A 16141-nucleotide genomic window follows, 5' to 3' on the forward strand; every position below is an offset into this window, starting at 1 on the left:
CTGTGATTGCATTGCAAAATGAAAGTAAGGATGGTCTTAAGCAAGCTATTTGCTCAAGGCAAATTTAAGAAAACTCAGCATGGGCTCTTATTTCTGGAACGAACTACAGGATGGTAGTGGGGCTCTGCAAGGTTCAGCCTGTGTGAAGTAACACAGAGCCAAGCAAAGCCAAAAGGCCTGGTACCCCTCAGCGTGACACGGCGGTGCAGTCGTCCACCGCAACCATTCTCGGATTAGGACTGTTTCCGGAAGATTCCATCTGCTGTTTCTTTTGTGAGTTTTTTGTACATTAAAAGACATTTGCTTTGAACTTTCCTGTGGTCCTGCCTATCTGTCACACTGCACCAACCCTGCTGCACTACAGGTGCAAGTCAGAAGTGTTTTTTTGGAGCCGTCAGGTCATGGCTGCGTGTTGCAGTCAGGACTTCCCTCCAACAACAATCATGATTTGATAACCTGGTAAATGCTGCTCTCAAACTAACAGCGACATTTAATGACATTTAGCAAGTGTCAGCATTAGGACACGTCATTGCATGCACCCATGCCTGTGACCTGATCACGGATCACTGATGGGTTCCTATGACGGCAAGCGGTCTGCTGAAGACCCCCTGTGATTGTCATTATGGAGCTCCCTTGAAACTCCGCCTGTGGCCGGGCTTCAAAGGAGATTATGATTTTTGCTACATGTTTTCACAGTATTTGTTAGTCCCCTTAGACTTGATGATTGCAGTAAAATACTGTAAACTGTAAAAAGTTTTAACAAGTATGAAAAAAAAATAAACGTGCAAATCACCCTTTTCCCACATTTAAAAATAAAGATATTAAAAAAATTTTAAAACAATGTTTTTTTTGGTTGCCACAATTCCATGAAAAATGCCTTAACAAGTGAACAAAACATCACATCTGTCCCAAAATGTTTTTTTCAACACTAAAATAATTAAAAAAAACTGGACATGTTTGGTATTGCCGTAGTCGTACTGATAAGGAAAATCAATTTGCAAGGTCATTCTTAACACAAAATATATACTGCAAAAAAATCCCAAAAAACAATGTCAGACTTGTGTTTTTTTTAACAATTTATCCTCATTTGGAATTTTTTCCCATTTTCCAGTACACTATGTGGTAAAATTAATGTGCAACTTGTTTCACAAAAACAAGCCCTTATGTGAACAGAAAAAGAAAAAAGTTATGGCTTTGGGAAGAAAAAATGAAAGCGCAAAAATGGAAATTGGCCGCGTTGTGACGGAGTAAACCAAGTCTGTCCTCACAGAATGACTGTTAAAACCAAAAACAGGCACTCGGTGCACCCTTGGCATGGAAAAACATTTACAGGGAATATGTCAGCAAGTTTTTGCTATGTAATCTGACAGCATAATGAGGAAGGGACATGGAGCGCCCCCAAGGGACGCGGGGTACTCGGTACCGGGTCCTTCGGTTCTCAGGGGGGATGTCACGGTGGCTGACCCGGTCCGTGGCCCTTGGGATGTCCATGTAAAAGGGAAAGGTCTTTAAAGGGGAAATGTTCGTGACTAGGGTTGAGCAACTTTTATTTTTATAGGATCGGGTCGGGTTTCACGAAACCCGACTTTCTCAAAAGTCGGGTCGAGTGAAATCGGCCGATCCTATAATAAAGTCGGGGTCGGGGGTCGGCCGAAACACGAAACCCAATGCAGTGCAATGGGATACTATGGTTCCCAGGGTCTGAAGGAGAGGAAACTCTCCTTCAGGCCCTGGGATCCATATTAATGTGTAAAATAAAGAATCAAAATAAAAAAATATTGATATACTCACCCTCGGACGCGCCCTGGTACTAACCGGCAGCCTTCCTTCCTAAGAATGAGCGCGTGAATGACCTGCGGTGACGTCGCGGCTTGTGATTGGTCGCGTGAGCGGTCACATGGGCGGTCACGCGACCAATCACTAGCCGCGACGTCATCTAAGGTCCTTCACGCGCTCATTCTTAGGAAGGAAGGCTGCCGGAAAGAAGCAGGGCGCGTCCGAGGGTGAGTATATTCCTATTAGGTATAATGGATTTCTTTTTATGTGCAACTTTCCCCACCTACTTGTTTTCCATCTATCTCTGCCTTTTATGGCTCTATAAAGCAAAAGCTGTCAATCAAAGAGAACAAGGGGGGTGGAGATAAAGGGAAACAAGTAGATGGGGAGAAGCACATAAATGTGTGTCCACAGCAAGGGTGCACCGAGTGCCTGTACTTGGTTTAAACAGTCACTCTGTGTTGACAGATCCCTTTAATAGCTATAAACTGGCAAGCGCAAAAGGACGAGAGTAAACAGCTGTGATCATATAGCTGCCTGAGTGAGCATGGCGATCTGGGGAAGATTGATAGTGTCACAGTTCATCTTCAGATTGTAAATTCCATTGACTCTGTTGTATGACAGTGTTCACAAAGGTATTTTTGTGTTTCATACTGCATGAAATATTGCACATTTCTAAAGTTGTGATATTTTTAATGTAATTTTTAAACAATTTATTTTTACGCACCTTGTTGATGCATCAATTTAAGGTAAATTAAAGAGCCCATTGAGGTTCATAGAGTACTTACTTACCCAAGCAAAATACAGTTTGATAAAATGCAACTGAGTTAAACTGCAATGAAATAATAGGACATTTGTGTATAGGGACATATTTATTATATCATTTCCAGATACATTTATTATGTAATGTGCTTTTAGAACAGAACAATCACGTTTAATGAGCAGGCAGATATTTAAGCACTCTTTGCTGGCTTAGGAAATTGAGTACCTATAAGGAAATCAGTAATCATTGCAGGAAAGTAAGAAAGGGGGAGGTAAAAGAGCTTGGCATCCCATCCAGCAGAATAACGCGTCTTGGGGTGGACAGCAGTCAGCGCATGCTCCATGCAGTCTGTGACTAGAGACAAATTGGTGCTGGACGTCGACAAAGCCAGATCAACAATGCTACAATCTGAACAAAGAAATAGAAAACAAGATTTGTTACAAATATTACATTCAGAGCAGGTAGAAAACTCTTTATTCTATGGAAAAATATTATCTATAACCAATCTATATGTCATCTGTGCACTTTCTGACTAAGGTCAATTATATTGCTTGGCCGTGCTGTCTCTGAATGTATCATTTACTTTATAGTGTCTTTCAGTTTTTTATGCATTGTAAAAGCTCAGATGACGGATAAAGATAGTAGGAACAGCTCCACCATTAATACCCTCAACTTGGCTGCTTACGCTAGTTTATTTCAATGTGGTGAAAGGATATATCTGTTGCTAGACATCCCTGGCAACAAAGGAGAAAACATGTTTAATGCCGGAAGTTCAAATACAAAACCTTTGGTTTCCCTGCTTTATCTTGAAGGTGTTTAATCAATTGTCCCATTACAATGAGATTCTGATGATGATGATGTCATTTCAACAGCATGTTACATCAAGAGCATAGAGAAAATTTATTGACAAGCTAATTAGAAAATTACAATACATATTTCTAAAAAATCTTGGCTTACGCAATCATGAAAACATATAAGTCCAAGTGCTTCTCACAAAATTAGAATATATTCAAAAACCTAATTTATTTCAGTTCTTCAATACAAAAAGTGAAACTCATATAATATAGAGTCAAACAGAGTGACCTACTGTATTTCAAGTGTTTATTTCTGTTTATGTTGATGATTATGGCTCACAGCCAGTGAAAGCCAAAAGTCATTATCTCGGTAAATTAGAATACTTTATAACACCAGCTTGAAAAATTATTTTAAAATACTAAATGTTGGCCTACTGAAAAGTATGTTCGGTAAATGCACTCAATACTTGATTGGCGCTCCGTTTGCATCAATTAGGCTGGTTTCACACTTGCGTTTTGATCTGCAGCGTTTTTTTAAAAAACGCAGGTGGTGAAAAAACGCATGTAAATGCATGCAAACGCTGCGTTTTTTAGACGCATGCGTTTTTACATGCGTTTTAAAAAATGCAGCGTTTGACCGCGTTTACATGCGTTTTTTGCATGCGTTTGCGTTTTTTTTGCGCAAGAAGAGAAATTTCACAATAGCAAAAACAAGATAACCAGACACCACCAATGGGACTACAGAGGGCGTGTATGATGGGCTCTCTATATTTAGACCCTACGGCTACTTAAATTTTAACAGCTTGCTACTGTATCCTGTGTCATGATGGATCTTCGCATGGAGAGCTTTTATTTCAACCTGGATTTCAGCTTCAAGATGTTTCTGGCCTGTGCTTTTGCTTGGGAGCAAGACCGAAACCGCGAAAGATGGAGAAGGAGACAACGTAGGCGTTTTTGGAGGCACCCCATTATTGAATTGCGTGAGAGCCGTGGAGCCTACCACACGATCTATGCCGAGCTGAATGCCAAGCCGGAGAAATTCCAGGAGTACACGAGAATGTCGCGGATTTGCTGTCTCGTTTCCAAGGAGCCATACGGCGACAGGACACCCAGCTCCGTAGAGCGATTCCACCCGTGGAACGTCTGCTGGTGACATTACGGTACGTTCAAAATTTAAACCAATGACAGTCCAAATTTTTTATTCTGCCTTTTTTTCCTCTTCAGGAGCGCATCACCACGACTGAAGGTAACTATAGGTCATTGACCTACATTTCCTTCATTCCCCGGGGTTTACAGGCACGAGCACCGCTGCATTAGCAGAGCTCCTGCCTGTAAAATATTTTAACCCCTTCAGATGGATTTACCTCGTGGGACGTGACAGATCATCAAAAGGTATGTATATTGTTGGTTTATTATTTTTCCAAGCGAGGGTCTTCAGGTGGATTGAGAGAGCAATAAAATATTAAAACCACCAGTGTGTTTATTTCATTAAAATACTTTTTAATAATGTGTGTGTGTTTTTTTAACCCTTTCATACAATTGGATTAATAATGGATAGGTGTCATATTTGACGCCTCTCCATTATTAACCTGGCTTAATGTGACCTTACAATAGCAAGGTGACATTAACCCTTCATTACCCCATATCCCACCGCTACACAGGAGTGGGAAGAGAGAGGCCAAGTGCCAGAATTGGCGCATCTTCCAGATGTGCCTTTTCTGGGGTGGCTGGGGGCAGATGTTTGTAGCTAGGGGGGCCAATAACCATGGACCCTCTCTAGGCTATTAATATCTGCCCTCAGTCACTGGCTTTACCACTCTGGCGGAGAAAATTGCGCGGGAGCCCACGCAAATTTTTTCCGCGATTTAACCCTTTATTTTAAAAGCTACAGCGCCATAATTTTGCACATACACACTACTAACATTTGTAGTGTGTAATATGCAAAAAAAAGGGGGATATGACATGGTTTACTGTATGTAAACCATGTCTCATATCATGTTCGGTTTGTAAATCCGGGACTTCAAATTCAGGCTTTTAACATATATAGCGCTGAAGTAAATATAAATGTATATGTATATGTATATATATATATATATATATATATATATATATGTGTATATATATATATATATATGTGTATATATATATATATATATATGTGTATATATATATATATATATGTGTATATATATATATATATATATATATATATATATATATATATATATATATATATATATATATATCTCAATGACACAGTGAGATCGGGTGGGGTTTCACCAAACCCGACTTTGCCAAAAGTCGACGACTTTTGAAATTGGCAGATCTGTTTCGCTCAACCCTAGTGGTTATACAAGGCAGTTATCAACTCAACAGGTCAGGTGTCATAACTTTTGAGTTTATGGACACCTGACCTGTTCAGTAGAGGACTGCACTGTATTTCCACCATTTTCTATTAATACTGCCACACTAGGCATATACAAAAAGAGATTATGGATATACATCTTATATTTTTGGGGCCACCTCATATCTGTATACTAAAGACACACATATAGCTGCAGTCTTGTATGTTTAACTACTGGAGATATGTTGTGGCCCAAAAAATAAGTGTGTGGCGAAGTTTCTTGGCGCACGGTGTGTGTTGCCGTCGGCGATAGACACAATAAACCAAACAAGATTGTGGCAAAGCAAACTTTTTTATTTAGTTAACAATGTAAAAAAATTATTTTTTTGAACCGTGCCAGCTTGGGGTTGAGTGATGTAAACGGGGGGGTGTGAAGAACTGAGGCCTGGCTAACCGTGGACGACGCAGAGGAGGCAGGAGAAGGGGCAATAAAACTAGAAGGGTCTGGAAGTTCGGGGATGGGGCTTGAAACATGAGAGGCTTGAGACACACTGGAAGGGTGAGACAAAACTGACAATACAGACACATCGGTAGGTGAAGGGGGAGGAATACTAAGAGTTTTTTGTTTTGTTTTTTTTCTGATTTTTTTTTTGCTTTGCCTGGTAGGGGGACGTCTTGGTGGGCTCAAATGCTGTAGCGTGGTGGGAGACCCGACAGGGTCCGGCTGCACTGTCTCACAGTCCATTGTGCTTGTCGAGCGCTCACCCATGCCAGAGTCCTGCTGCGTCGTGTTGGATGGGAAACATAAAGCCACGCCAGGGTCCTGCTGCATCGTGGTGGGTCCGGTCATGAAAGACCCGCCAGGGTCCTGCTGCATCGTGGTGGGTCCGGGTCGGAAAGATACGCCAGGGTCCTGCGGCATCGTAGTGAGTCCGGGCCGGAAAGACACGCCAGGGTCCTGCGGCATCGTAGTGGGTCCGGGCCGGAAAGACACGCCAGGGTCCTGCTGCATCGTAGTGGGTCCGGGCCGGAAAGACACGCAAGGGTCCTGCTGCATCGTGGTGGGTCCGGGCCGGAGAGACACGCCAGGGTCCTGCTGCATCGTAGTGGGTCCGGGTCAGAAAGACATGCCAGGGTCCTGCTGCATCGTGGTGGGTCCGGGCCGGAAAGACACGCCAGGGTCCTGCGGCATCGTAGTGGGTCCGGGCCGGAAAGACACGCCAGGGTCCTGCTGCATCGTAGTGGGTCCGGGCCGGAAAGACACGCCAGGGTCCTGCTGCATCGTGGTGGGTCCGGGCCTGAAAGCCACGCCAGGGTCCTGCTGCATCGTGGTGTCAGTGGAGGAGGTCCAAGCCGGAGCAGCGGTGGTCACGGTGGTGGCGGTGGGATGTCCAACTGCACTCGTCATGGTGTTGGCGCTGTAGTGGAGTCCGCCTGTGGAAGGAATTGAGATGGCCATGCAGTGGTATGCAGCAGAGGTCGGCAAGGAGGTTAATCGTGACAGTGACGGCACAGTTGGATATGCCGCCACTGTCTGCTGTAAATAACGACTCTGCTGCATAGCCTGCACAAAAGCAGCATTGCAGGCCTGCATCACACTGAGCTGGAGATCAGGGCTAAGGTGTTCCGACATGCCCTGCTGAATTTGGTTGAAAAAATGATGAGCTGGCCTCTGGAGGTCGGCTTTAACTTGATCAAGGCTTTTGGTGACCTCCTGAAGACGGCAATTCAAGAGGTTATGAGAAACATCCATTCGGTCACCTAAAGCCTTGATTGCTTCATGTAAAACCGAGCTCAAGTGCAAAAACTCGGGCATGATTGACCTGTCCGAAACCCTCTCTCGCTGCCGGGATGAGCCCAAAAAAAGGGGGCAGTGGAAGAGGACTGGGAAAGGGGAATACCTGACGGGCCAGCTCCCTTGTCTCCAGTTAGTGTGGAAGGCCCACCTGCTGCTGCGCTGCTGGATGGCTGGGACGGGTCCGTGCCTGCCGGCTGAAGGACCGCTCCAGAACCTGGCTCAACAGTCGTGCTCTGTGTGCTGTGAAAAAAGGAAACAGAAAATTAATACCAAAAAATAACCAGATGCTAAATCCTGTGGAATTTTAAAATACAGATTATGTCAATACAATACAACCAAAAGCATGTGAGAAAAACTTACGCTCTATGGGCAAGGACCGGTCTTAAAAATGACAGCACGCGATGATACTTGTACAGTCTGATCCTTGCTCCTGAACCACTGGCAGCACGACTCTCTTGTCGCAGGTCCTTGTTGAAGCGGTCCTTCATGGAACGCCAACGTGTTCTGACTTTGTCCACTGTTAAAAAAAAAAAAAAAATTATGGTCAGGACATTGAATTTTTGCCGTTCAAAGACAACTGTGTGTGATGAGAGAAACTCCGGAGAGTTTCTTTCATCACACACAGTCAAGAGAGCACAGCAAAGGTCTCTGCTGCTTCACACTGCAGTGCAACACTTACCAAATGCACTACGGACCTGTGGCGGGGCATTGTCCCATCCATCCCACAACGCTTGGGCCACCTCATTACACAGACGTCGGAGAGTGGTGTTGATCGAATGCAGTGGATCCCGGCTGTCCCACAACGGAACTCGCTCCTGGACCAGGCTTATTAGGAGGTCGTTGTCAATAAGGTCATCGTCCCGTCGTGAAACCTAAAAATTAAAAACAATCATTACAGTTTGCTCAATCACATTAGGAAAAGAAAGAGAACAGATGATGAGAAATGTCATGAATACGAAAGTAAACATACAAAAGGATTCCATAAGAAAAATTTTAAGATATTCGAGTGTAAAGAATGGAAGATTCAAGAATTTTACAATGAGGACATGCAAATTGCCTCTTCTGAGAAAAAGAGGACTTTACTCTATAGCGCCACCTGTTGGAAGTAGCGATCCTACAAGTCACAATCAACCCTTTAACGAGTCGTGCAATATGACTTAGGATTAAAGCCAAATCAGTATCTCAATTCGCAATGAGGACAGTCAGCCTTGTATACATACCCGCTGCGGTCTTCCCACCGGACCTTGACTCCGCTGCTCCTGGCCGGTCTGTGCCTCAGTAGAAGTGCTCTAAAAAAAAGGAAAAATCAAATTGTCACATGAGTCGATGTGACAGTGAATACTTACCAATCTGACGAGGCAAACACTCACCTCACTGACATGCTCCACTTCCGACTGACGTGGCTCAAACGCCTCACCAGATGAAGACTCCGAAGAAGACATTCTGAGGCATGTAGAAAGAAAGAAATGAAATTAGGACATGTAGAGGCAAAAATTAGAAAATAAAGGCATTGGTAGGATATACTCACATTGATCTGGGTCTTGTCCTCCAAAATGCATCCTGCCAGTGTCTTGTCTTCTTCAGAGTCTGATGAGAAGTGTCCTGAAACTTTCCCCAACCTCCCTTTTATCACCTTGTTGGTAGGGGGTGTCTTATCAGTGTCTAGACATGGTTATCTTAATGGTAACGCATGCATTCAAAAACGCATGCAAACGCATGTACACAAAAACGCATGCGTTTCCATAGACATCAATGTATTTTTTGACGCAAATCAAATGCAAATGAACGCATGCGTTTTTTTGCGGCAAAAAAACGCCCCTGAAAATTACTACATGTTGCATTTCTGCAACATGCTGCATGCAGTCAAAAAATGCATGCGTCGTTAAACGCGGACAAACGCGTACCAAAAAAACTGCATGCGTTTTTAATGTTAAACATAGGGGAAAAAAAAACGCATGCGTTTTTTTTTCCAAAAACGCTGCAGATCAAAACGCAAGTGTGAAACCAGCCTTACTGCATCAATGTGGTGTGGAGTGCAGGAGATCAGCCTGTGGCACTGCTGAGGTGTTATGGAAGCCCAGGTTGCTTTTATAGCAGCCTTCAGATCAAAACGCAAGTGTGAAACCAGCCTTACTGCATCAATGTGGTGTGGAGTGGCGGAGATCAGCCTGTGGCACTGATGAGGTGTTATGGAAGCCCAGGTTGCTTTTATAGCAGCCTTCAGCTTGTCTGCATTGTTGAGTCTGGTGTCTCTCATCTTCCTCTTGACAAAAACCCATAGATTCTCTATGGGGTTAAGGTCAGGCGAGTTTGCTGGCCAATCAAGCACATTGATACTGTTGTTTTTAAACCAGGTATTGGTACTTTTGGCAGTGTGGACAGGTGCCAAGTCCTGCTGGAGAATTACATTTCCATCTCCGAAAAGCTTGTTGGCAGAGGGAAGCATGAAGTGCTCTAAAATTTCCTGGCAGACGGTTGTGCTGACTTTGGTCTTGATAAAACACAGTGGACCTACACCAGCAGATGATATGGCTCCCCAAGCAATCACTGATTGTGGAAACTTCACACAAGACCTCAAGCAGCTTGGATTGTGGCCTCTCCACTCTTCCTCCAGACTCTGGGGCCTTGATTTCCAAATAAAATGCAAAATTTACTTTCATCTGAAAACAACACCTTGGACCACTGAGCAACAGTCCAATTCTTTTTCTCTTTGGCACAGGCAAGACACTTCTGGTGTTGTCTATTGGTCATGAGTGGCTTGACACAAGGAATGCGACACTTGTAGCCCATGTCCTGGATATGTCTGTGCATGGTGGTTTTGAAGCAATGCCTCTGTCATGGTTGTGGACAGGGTTCCTTCCCTATCCTCTCGGGGTTAATTTGAATAGCCTCCTTCTGGTTTTGGGAGGGCTATATTTACCCGTCTTCATCTGGGGATCCTTGTCAGTGATAGATCTGTCTTGGCTGTGTGTCTGACCCCCTGGTGTGCTTGCATACTGTTATCCGGTTGCTTTCTTCTGTATGACTCGGTCTGTTTTCTCGTTCTGTGCTTTTCCTTGTGACTCTGTGCTAATTGTCTGTTTCCTGCTCTGACCTTTGACTCGGTACTCTAACTTCCCTCCTGTCTGCCCGATTGTACTGCACCACCATCTTCGGCTCCCCAACCTTTTTGCTATGTCCCAACCACGCTTATGTCTCACCCTTTTGACACTACTTCGACCTCCCAGCTTGACTTTGGCACATTCAGACTACTCTCTGACTCCGCCTCCACTCGACATCTGGCTCCGCTTCCGTCCCGTGCCTTGAAGGTCATGTGTTTCAGGTACTGCGCTCCGGCAGGTAATCTCACCACAGCGCTCCTCACTTTCTCTCTGTCCTTCTGTAACACCAACTCCTGCTGTAAGTCTGCAGCAGGGCTCTTGATAGACTCCAGCAGCAGTCCTCCTTGTGAATCTCCCCCAAATTTTTGAATGGACTTTTCTTCACAATCCTTTCAAGGCTGCGGTTATCCCAGTTACTTGTGCACCTTTTTCTACCACACTTTTTCCTTCCACTCAACTTTCCATTAATATGCTTGGATACAGCACTCTGTGAACAGCCGGCTTTTTTAGCAATGACCTTTTGTGGCTTACCCTCTGTTAGGGCTGGCGGAATGCACCAAATAATTATAAGGATGGTATAAGGTGCGTTCGCAGCCCGGGGTCCACCGTGCAGAGATGACACCTGCTGCTCGGTAATGCCGGACAGTATATGGCGGTATAATGTGAACACACATGGGTTAGCTTCACCTGGTATGTAAGGAAGTGAACCCTGTTGCGTCACAGGGCCGCAATACTGCAGAGTGAAAGCTAGTATTGGGTCACAGGACTGTCTCAAGGACAAGGGGTTAGAGTCCCTCTAGACCACTAGAGCTCGGCGCCACAACTGCGGTGCCGGGGAAAAACCTAAATAATGATTTACCACACTGAGTGCATGCAGCGTTGCTCTGGTGAACACCACTAACCGCCCTAACTAGGGACAGGTAAGTGCACTGGTTGTGCACGGTGCTGCACTGTTAGACACTATAGATTGTGCCTGGTGCTGGATGGCACTAACTGGCCCTAGACAGCTCCAAAATTCACGAGCATTCATCAACACTAGGGATGGGAATGATTCGGAGTTTTCACCAGAACAAGCATACATCCACACACACAATAGCTGATTTATACTAGCGCATGGCCGAGCGGCCATGCAAACCTTTTATATCTGTAGCCTTCCAGGACCTTCCTAGTGTTCCAATCGGAGCCGCTACAGGACCTGAGAATGTGACCCCCCGACCACCAATGAAAGTTCGTCCCGTGGGCATGCTCAGTAGAAGAAAAACAGGACTTAGTCTCTGGAATGTCTGCTCACCTCTGAACAATGCTAGTTACAAAGGCTGAGCCTGGAATGGCAGCAGTACCCAAACACACAGTATCTGCTTGAGCCAGACGCTGGGATCGACATCTCTGCTGAGCAGGCTCTACTGTGGCTGAAGGAGAATGGGAGACCGTAGCGGACATGGTTTGAGATTCCACCTGTGCAGTGGTGGGAACTCAACACCTAACACCCTCCTTGTGGATTGTGTCAATGACTGCCTTCCGGACATCTGTCAAGTCAGCAGCCTTCTCCATGTGATTGTGGAGCCTACTAAAACAGACTAAAGGACCTTTTTAAACACTTAGGGTATGTGCACACGTAGGAAAAGAGGTGCAGAATTTTCTGCACAAAATCCGCATCTCCTGGCAGAATCCGCAGCTGTGGATTTTGTGCGGATTTTCAGCGGTTTTGGGCCACTGCGGAATTTTAACATGGAGGGCTGCAGAACCGCTGCAGATCCACAGAAAATAAGTGACATGCACTTCTTTGAAATCCGCAGCAAGTCCGCACTGATTTTTCTGCACCATCTGCACAGCTATTTTTTTTTCCATTGACTATCATTATACTGTACAACACAGTGCAGATCTGCAGCGTTTCTACGCTGTAAAATCCGCTGCGGTTCCGCAGCAAATCCGCATCGTGTGCACATATACTTAGGTAGTCTTTGCAGGTGTCTTTTGTTAATTATTCTAATTTACTAAGATAATGACTTCTGGGTTTCATTGCATAATCATCAACATAAACAGAAGTAAACACTTGAAATAGATCACTATGTTTGTAATGACTCCTATATAATATATGAGTTTCACTTTTTGTATTGAAGAACTGAAATAAATTAACTTTTTGATGATATTCTAATTTAGCGAGAAGCACTTGTACATAAAGGAATGATAACCATGTTGGCATTCTGACTACCGTATTTTTCTGACCATTAGACGCACTTTTTTTCCTCCTAATTTGGGAAGAAAGTGTGGGTGCGTCTTATGGTCAGAATGTAGCATGTGGGGAGGGGGCAGCAGTGAGTGGGATCACATTGTGATCCCACTTGCAGGAGGCAGAAAAATGTCCCCACTGCCAGGAATCCAGCCCAGGGGAAATCATGTGGTCCCCATGATTAAAGTGCAGTGAATATTCATTAGCTGCTTCCCCGCCCACCTATCAGCTGAGCGGTGAGGGGGAGCAGCACATGAATACTCCTTCACAGGGACACACATGGTTTCCCCAGCGCTGGATTCCTGTAGCAGCTGGGGAGATCTGTGTGTCCGGTGGAGGAGGAGTGTCATGGTTCCCAATGGCAAGGGAACGTCAGAGAACATAAATAACAGAACAGCTCTTGGGTGATGGAATCTCGAGCTGACCGTGAGCTAAACCTACCACACAACTAACAGTGGCCGGGTGGCGTACCTGCGTTTTATCCCTAGACGCCTAGCGCCAGCCGGAGGACTAACTAACCCTAATAGAGGAAAAGACAGACCTGGCTTACCTCTAGGGAAATTCCCCCAAAAAGGAGACAGAAGCCCCCCACATATATTGACGGTGAGTTCAGAGGAAAAGACATACGCAGTATGAAGGTAGGTTCAGCAAAGCGAGGTCCGCTTACTAGATAGCAAGAAGATACAATAGGGAACTTCACGGTCAGCTGAAAACCCTATTAAAATACCATCCCGAAATTACTTTAAGACTCATGTGTCAACTCATGACACCGGAGTGGCAATTTCGGCCCACAAGAGCTTCCAGCTACAGAAAAATAACATAACTGTGAACTGGAACAAAAATGCAAAACAAACTTAGGACTAAGAGTCCAACTTAGCTGATAGTAGTCTAGAAGCAGGAACATGCAACAGAAAGGCTCTGGTTACATTGATGGCCGGCACTAGAATAACTGAGCAGCAAGGCTAAATAGGATACTCCCATATTCTGATGGAAACAGGTGAACAGAGAAAGTGAAGCACACAAGTCCAGTACCACCAGTGACCACCGGGGGAGCCCAAAAACCAAATTCACAACAGAGGAGGCAGCAGCAAGGGGCCAGATGGGACAAGATCGCTGCATACCTGCCTTGGCTGCATGCTGAGTGCTGGGCATAAAGACCTGTGTGATGTCATGAAGTGGGCGGGCTGGAGCATTACATGGCAGCACAGAGCCCTCCGTCTTCTGATGTCATCACAGGTCCTTCAGACTCCCCACTAGAATCTGCTGGCTTCCTCTTATGACCTGTGCTGTGGAGAGGTGACAAGAGGGAGCGCTCTGTGTGTGCAGTCATGGGAGGCTCCAGCTTTTTACTTCACCACAGTGGCTGGCTGGCTGGCACAATTAAAAGGTTAGTCTTTACAACACACAATAAAGCACTCTGCCACTCCTGTGGTGAACTATAACTCCCAGCATGCCATAGAATCTGCAGGACATACTGGGAGTTATAGTTCTTCCAATGGGATCTTAAAGCAGCACTCCAGTGTTATTTTTCAGTGCTGGAGTGGTGCTTTCAATATAAGCCCTGTGCCCCCATTCTTATACTCGCCCTCCAGCGTCTTCATATAGTACTGTACAGACACCACACTGGTCCCGCAGCACCATCTTCTACCCGCAGCTTCCAATATAATAACATTCTATTATATATAATAACACCACATATAATAGTATGTTATTCAATTTTACCACATTTTTTTTTTTTTTGCTGCAAATATTTTTTTTTCCTATTTTCCACCTCTAAAACCTGGGTGCGTCTTATTGACTGGTGCATCTTATAAGTCCGAAAAATACGGTAAGTTTCAAAACTTTTTTCCTCTCTCCAAGTCTGATCAAAATAATTGGTCAATTTTTCTCATATGTGAGAAAAACTGATATCTGAATGAGCCCCAAAAGTTGATTAAAAATCTCGATAGTTCTCAGGACAATATACTTACATCTTTCATAGTATTGTTGTCCATAGCTCCTACGAATTTCTTCTGGTGCTTGGGTCCAGGCTTTTTGGGCACTCTCCTTCATCAGTTTAGCATCTGTTACTTGCGTTGAAAAGAATCCAGGTTCTATAATACAGACCTTCACACCAAAAGAATTCATCTCGCGGCTAGAAGATATAAATTCAGTCAGAAAGGGTTCATGCACAATGTAATATTTTTATATTATTAAGGTTCAGTTTTTTTTTAAAAGGGCTGTCATAGAGATACAAAAGGCATCAAGAATTTATGTGTGACCTCCATCTGAAATTGAATTAATTTTATTGTTGCCATCCATATGACTTATTGTTTCTGGTTGAGAATTTCTCCAACATACATCACCTATGTTACCTACCTGAACATGCATTCTTATATATGACAAATATACCTGTATAAGCATAAGTTACAATTTTTTTACTGGTTTAGGGCTCATGCAAACATCCAAACAAATCATTCCAAGCATGGACCACTAATGCACGGACTGGCCACGGTGCCCCTAATCTAAACGTGACAGTCTCATAGAAATATATGAAGCTGTCATGCTTAGATCAGGAGAGCAGCTGCCAGTCCATACATTTCGATACGAGATTGGCTGAATTGCACAAAAGTTTGCATGAGCCCTCAGCCATGCATTTTAGATTAACTGATCAGCCATTAGTTTAAACCACTGACAGAGGAAGTGAATTACATTGATGACAATGGCACCAATCAATTGATGGGATATATTAGGCAGGAAATTTTTAAAGATAATTTGTTTTCTTACCTAACTTAAAGGGAGCCTGTCAGGTCCCCTGTACCCACAGAACCACCAGTAGTTGTGCCTGTATATATAAATACCCTGCCTAACAGTCCCTGTATCACATTACATACATAAACAGATCTTTAGAAAAAGTATTTCTAAAATCCATTTATGATATGTAAATGAGGGCTTTGACTAGTCAATGGGGTGTTAGTGTTCCCAGAGTAGTCGGCCCACTTAGATGCTGTAACACCCCTGTGGGCATAATAATATAATATGCAAGCACTGGTATCATCGGTAGTGCCATACATACCTCCGCATGCTCGCGGCTTCTTTCTATCACTGCATTCATCCTTTGAAGCCGCGTCCCAACTTCAGAGAGGTGCACTGCACATGATCAGAAGTTTTCTGCACTCCCGATCATGCGCAGTGCACCTTTCTGATGCCGGGAAGTGTACACCCAATTTCAGAGGATGAATGCAGTGAGGGGAAGAATGCACGAGTAAGTATAGCTCTAGCGATGACACTGGCATGATAACATATAAGTGGGCCGACTAGTTTTGGAACACTAACACCCCATCGACTAATCAAAG

At 44.3% G+C, this 16141-nt stretch overlaps 2 protein-coding genes across 3 annotated transcripts in view; both read right to left on the minus strand.

Moving 5' to 3' along the window:
* Positions 1-2629: 2629 nt before the first annotated feature.
* The window catches only part of LOC143816813 (retinol dehydrogenase 7-like), a 55730-nt gene continuing 42218 nt past the window's right edge, over positions 2630-16141 (minus strand). For both annotated transcript variants that reach the window (XM_077297675.1, XM_077297676.1), the window contains exons 4-5: positions 14777-14940; positions 2630-2947 (exon numbers count right to left, since the gene is read on the minus strand). In XM_077297675.1, coding sequence (XP_077153790.1) covers positions 2730-2947; positions 14777-14940 — 382 coding nt within the window. In that variant the 3' untranslated portion in view covers positions 2630-2729. The remainder of the gene's footprint in view (positions 2948-14776; positions 14941-16141) is intronic.
* On the minus strand, positions 5585-13144 carry LOC143816814 (uncharacterized). Its single transcript, XM_077297677.1, has 6 exons — positions 8846-13144; positions 8696-8764; positions 8155-8347; positions 7836-7992; positions 7579-7715; positions 5585-7111 (listed from the first exon to the last, which is right to left on the minus strand). The coding sequence occupies exons 1-6, from the start codon at positions 8915-8917 to the stop codon at positions 6795-6797; spliced, it is 945 nt and encodes a 314-aa protein (XP_077153792.1). The 5' UTR covers positions 8918-13144; the 3' UTR covers positions 5585-6794.

The sequence above is a fragment of the Ranitomeya variabilis genome, chromosome 3 (genome assembly GCF_051348905.1).
Source record: "Ranitomeya variabilis isolate aRanVar5 chromosome 3, aRanVar5.hap1, whole genome shotgun sequence".
Classification (NCBI taxonomy): domain Eukaryota; kingdom Metazoa; phylum Chordata; class Amphibia; order Anura; family Dendrobatidae; genus Ranitomeya; species Ranitomeya variabilis.

Coding starts and splice junctions, on each gene's coding strand:
- LOC143816814 (XM_077297677.1), bottom strand. CDS start 8,917: ATGTCTTCTTCGGAGTCTTCATCTGGTGAGGCGTTTGAGCCACGTCAG. Junction 8,348..8,695: donor CGGTGGGAAGACCGCAGCGG/GTATGTATACAA, acceptor TTTAATTTTTAG/GTTTCACGACGGGACGATGA. Junction 7,716..7,835: donor CCGGTCCTTGCCCATAGAGC/GTAAGTTTTTCT, acceptor CTTTTTTCACAG/CACACAGAGCACGACTGTTG.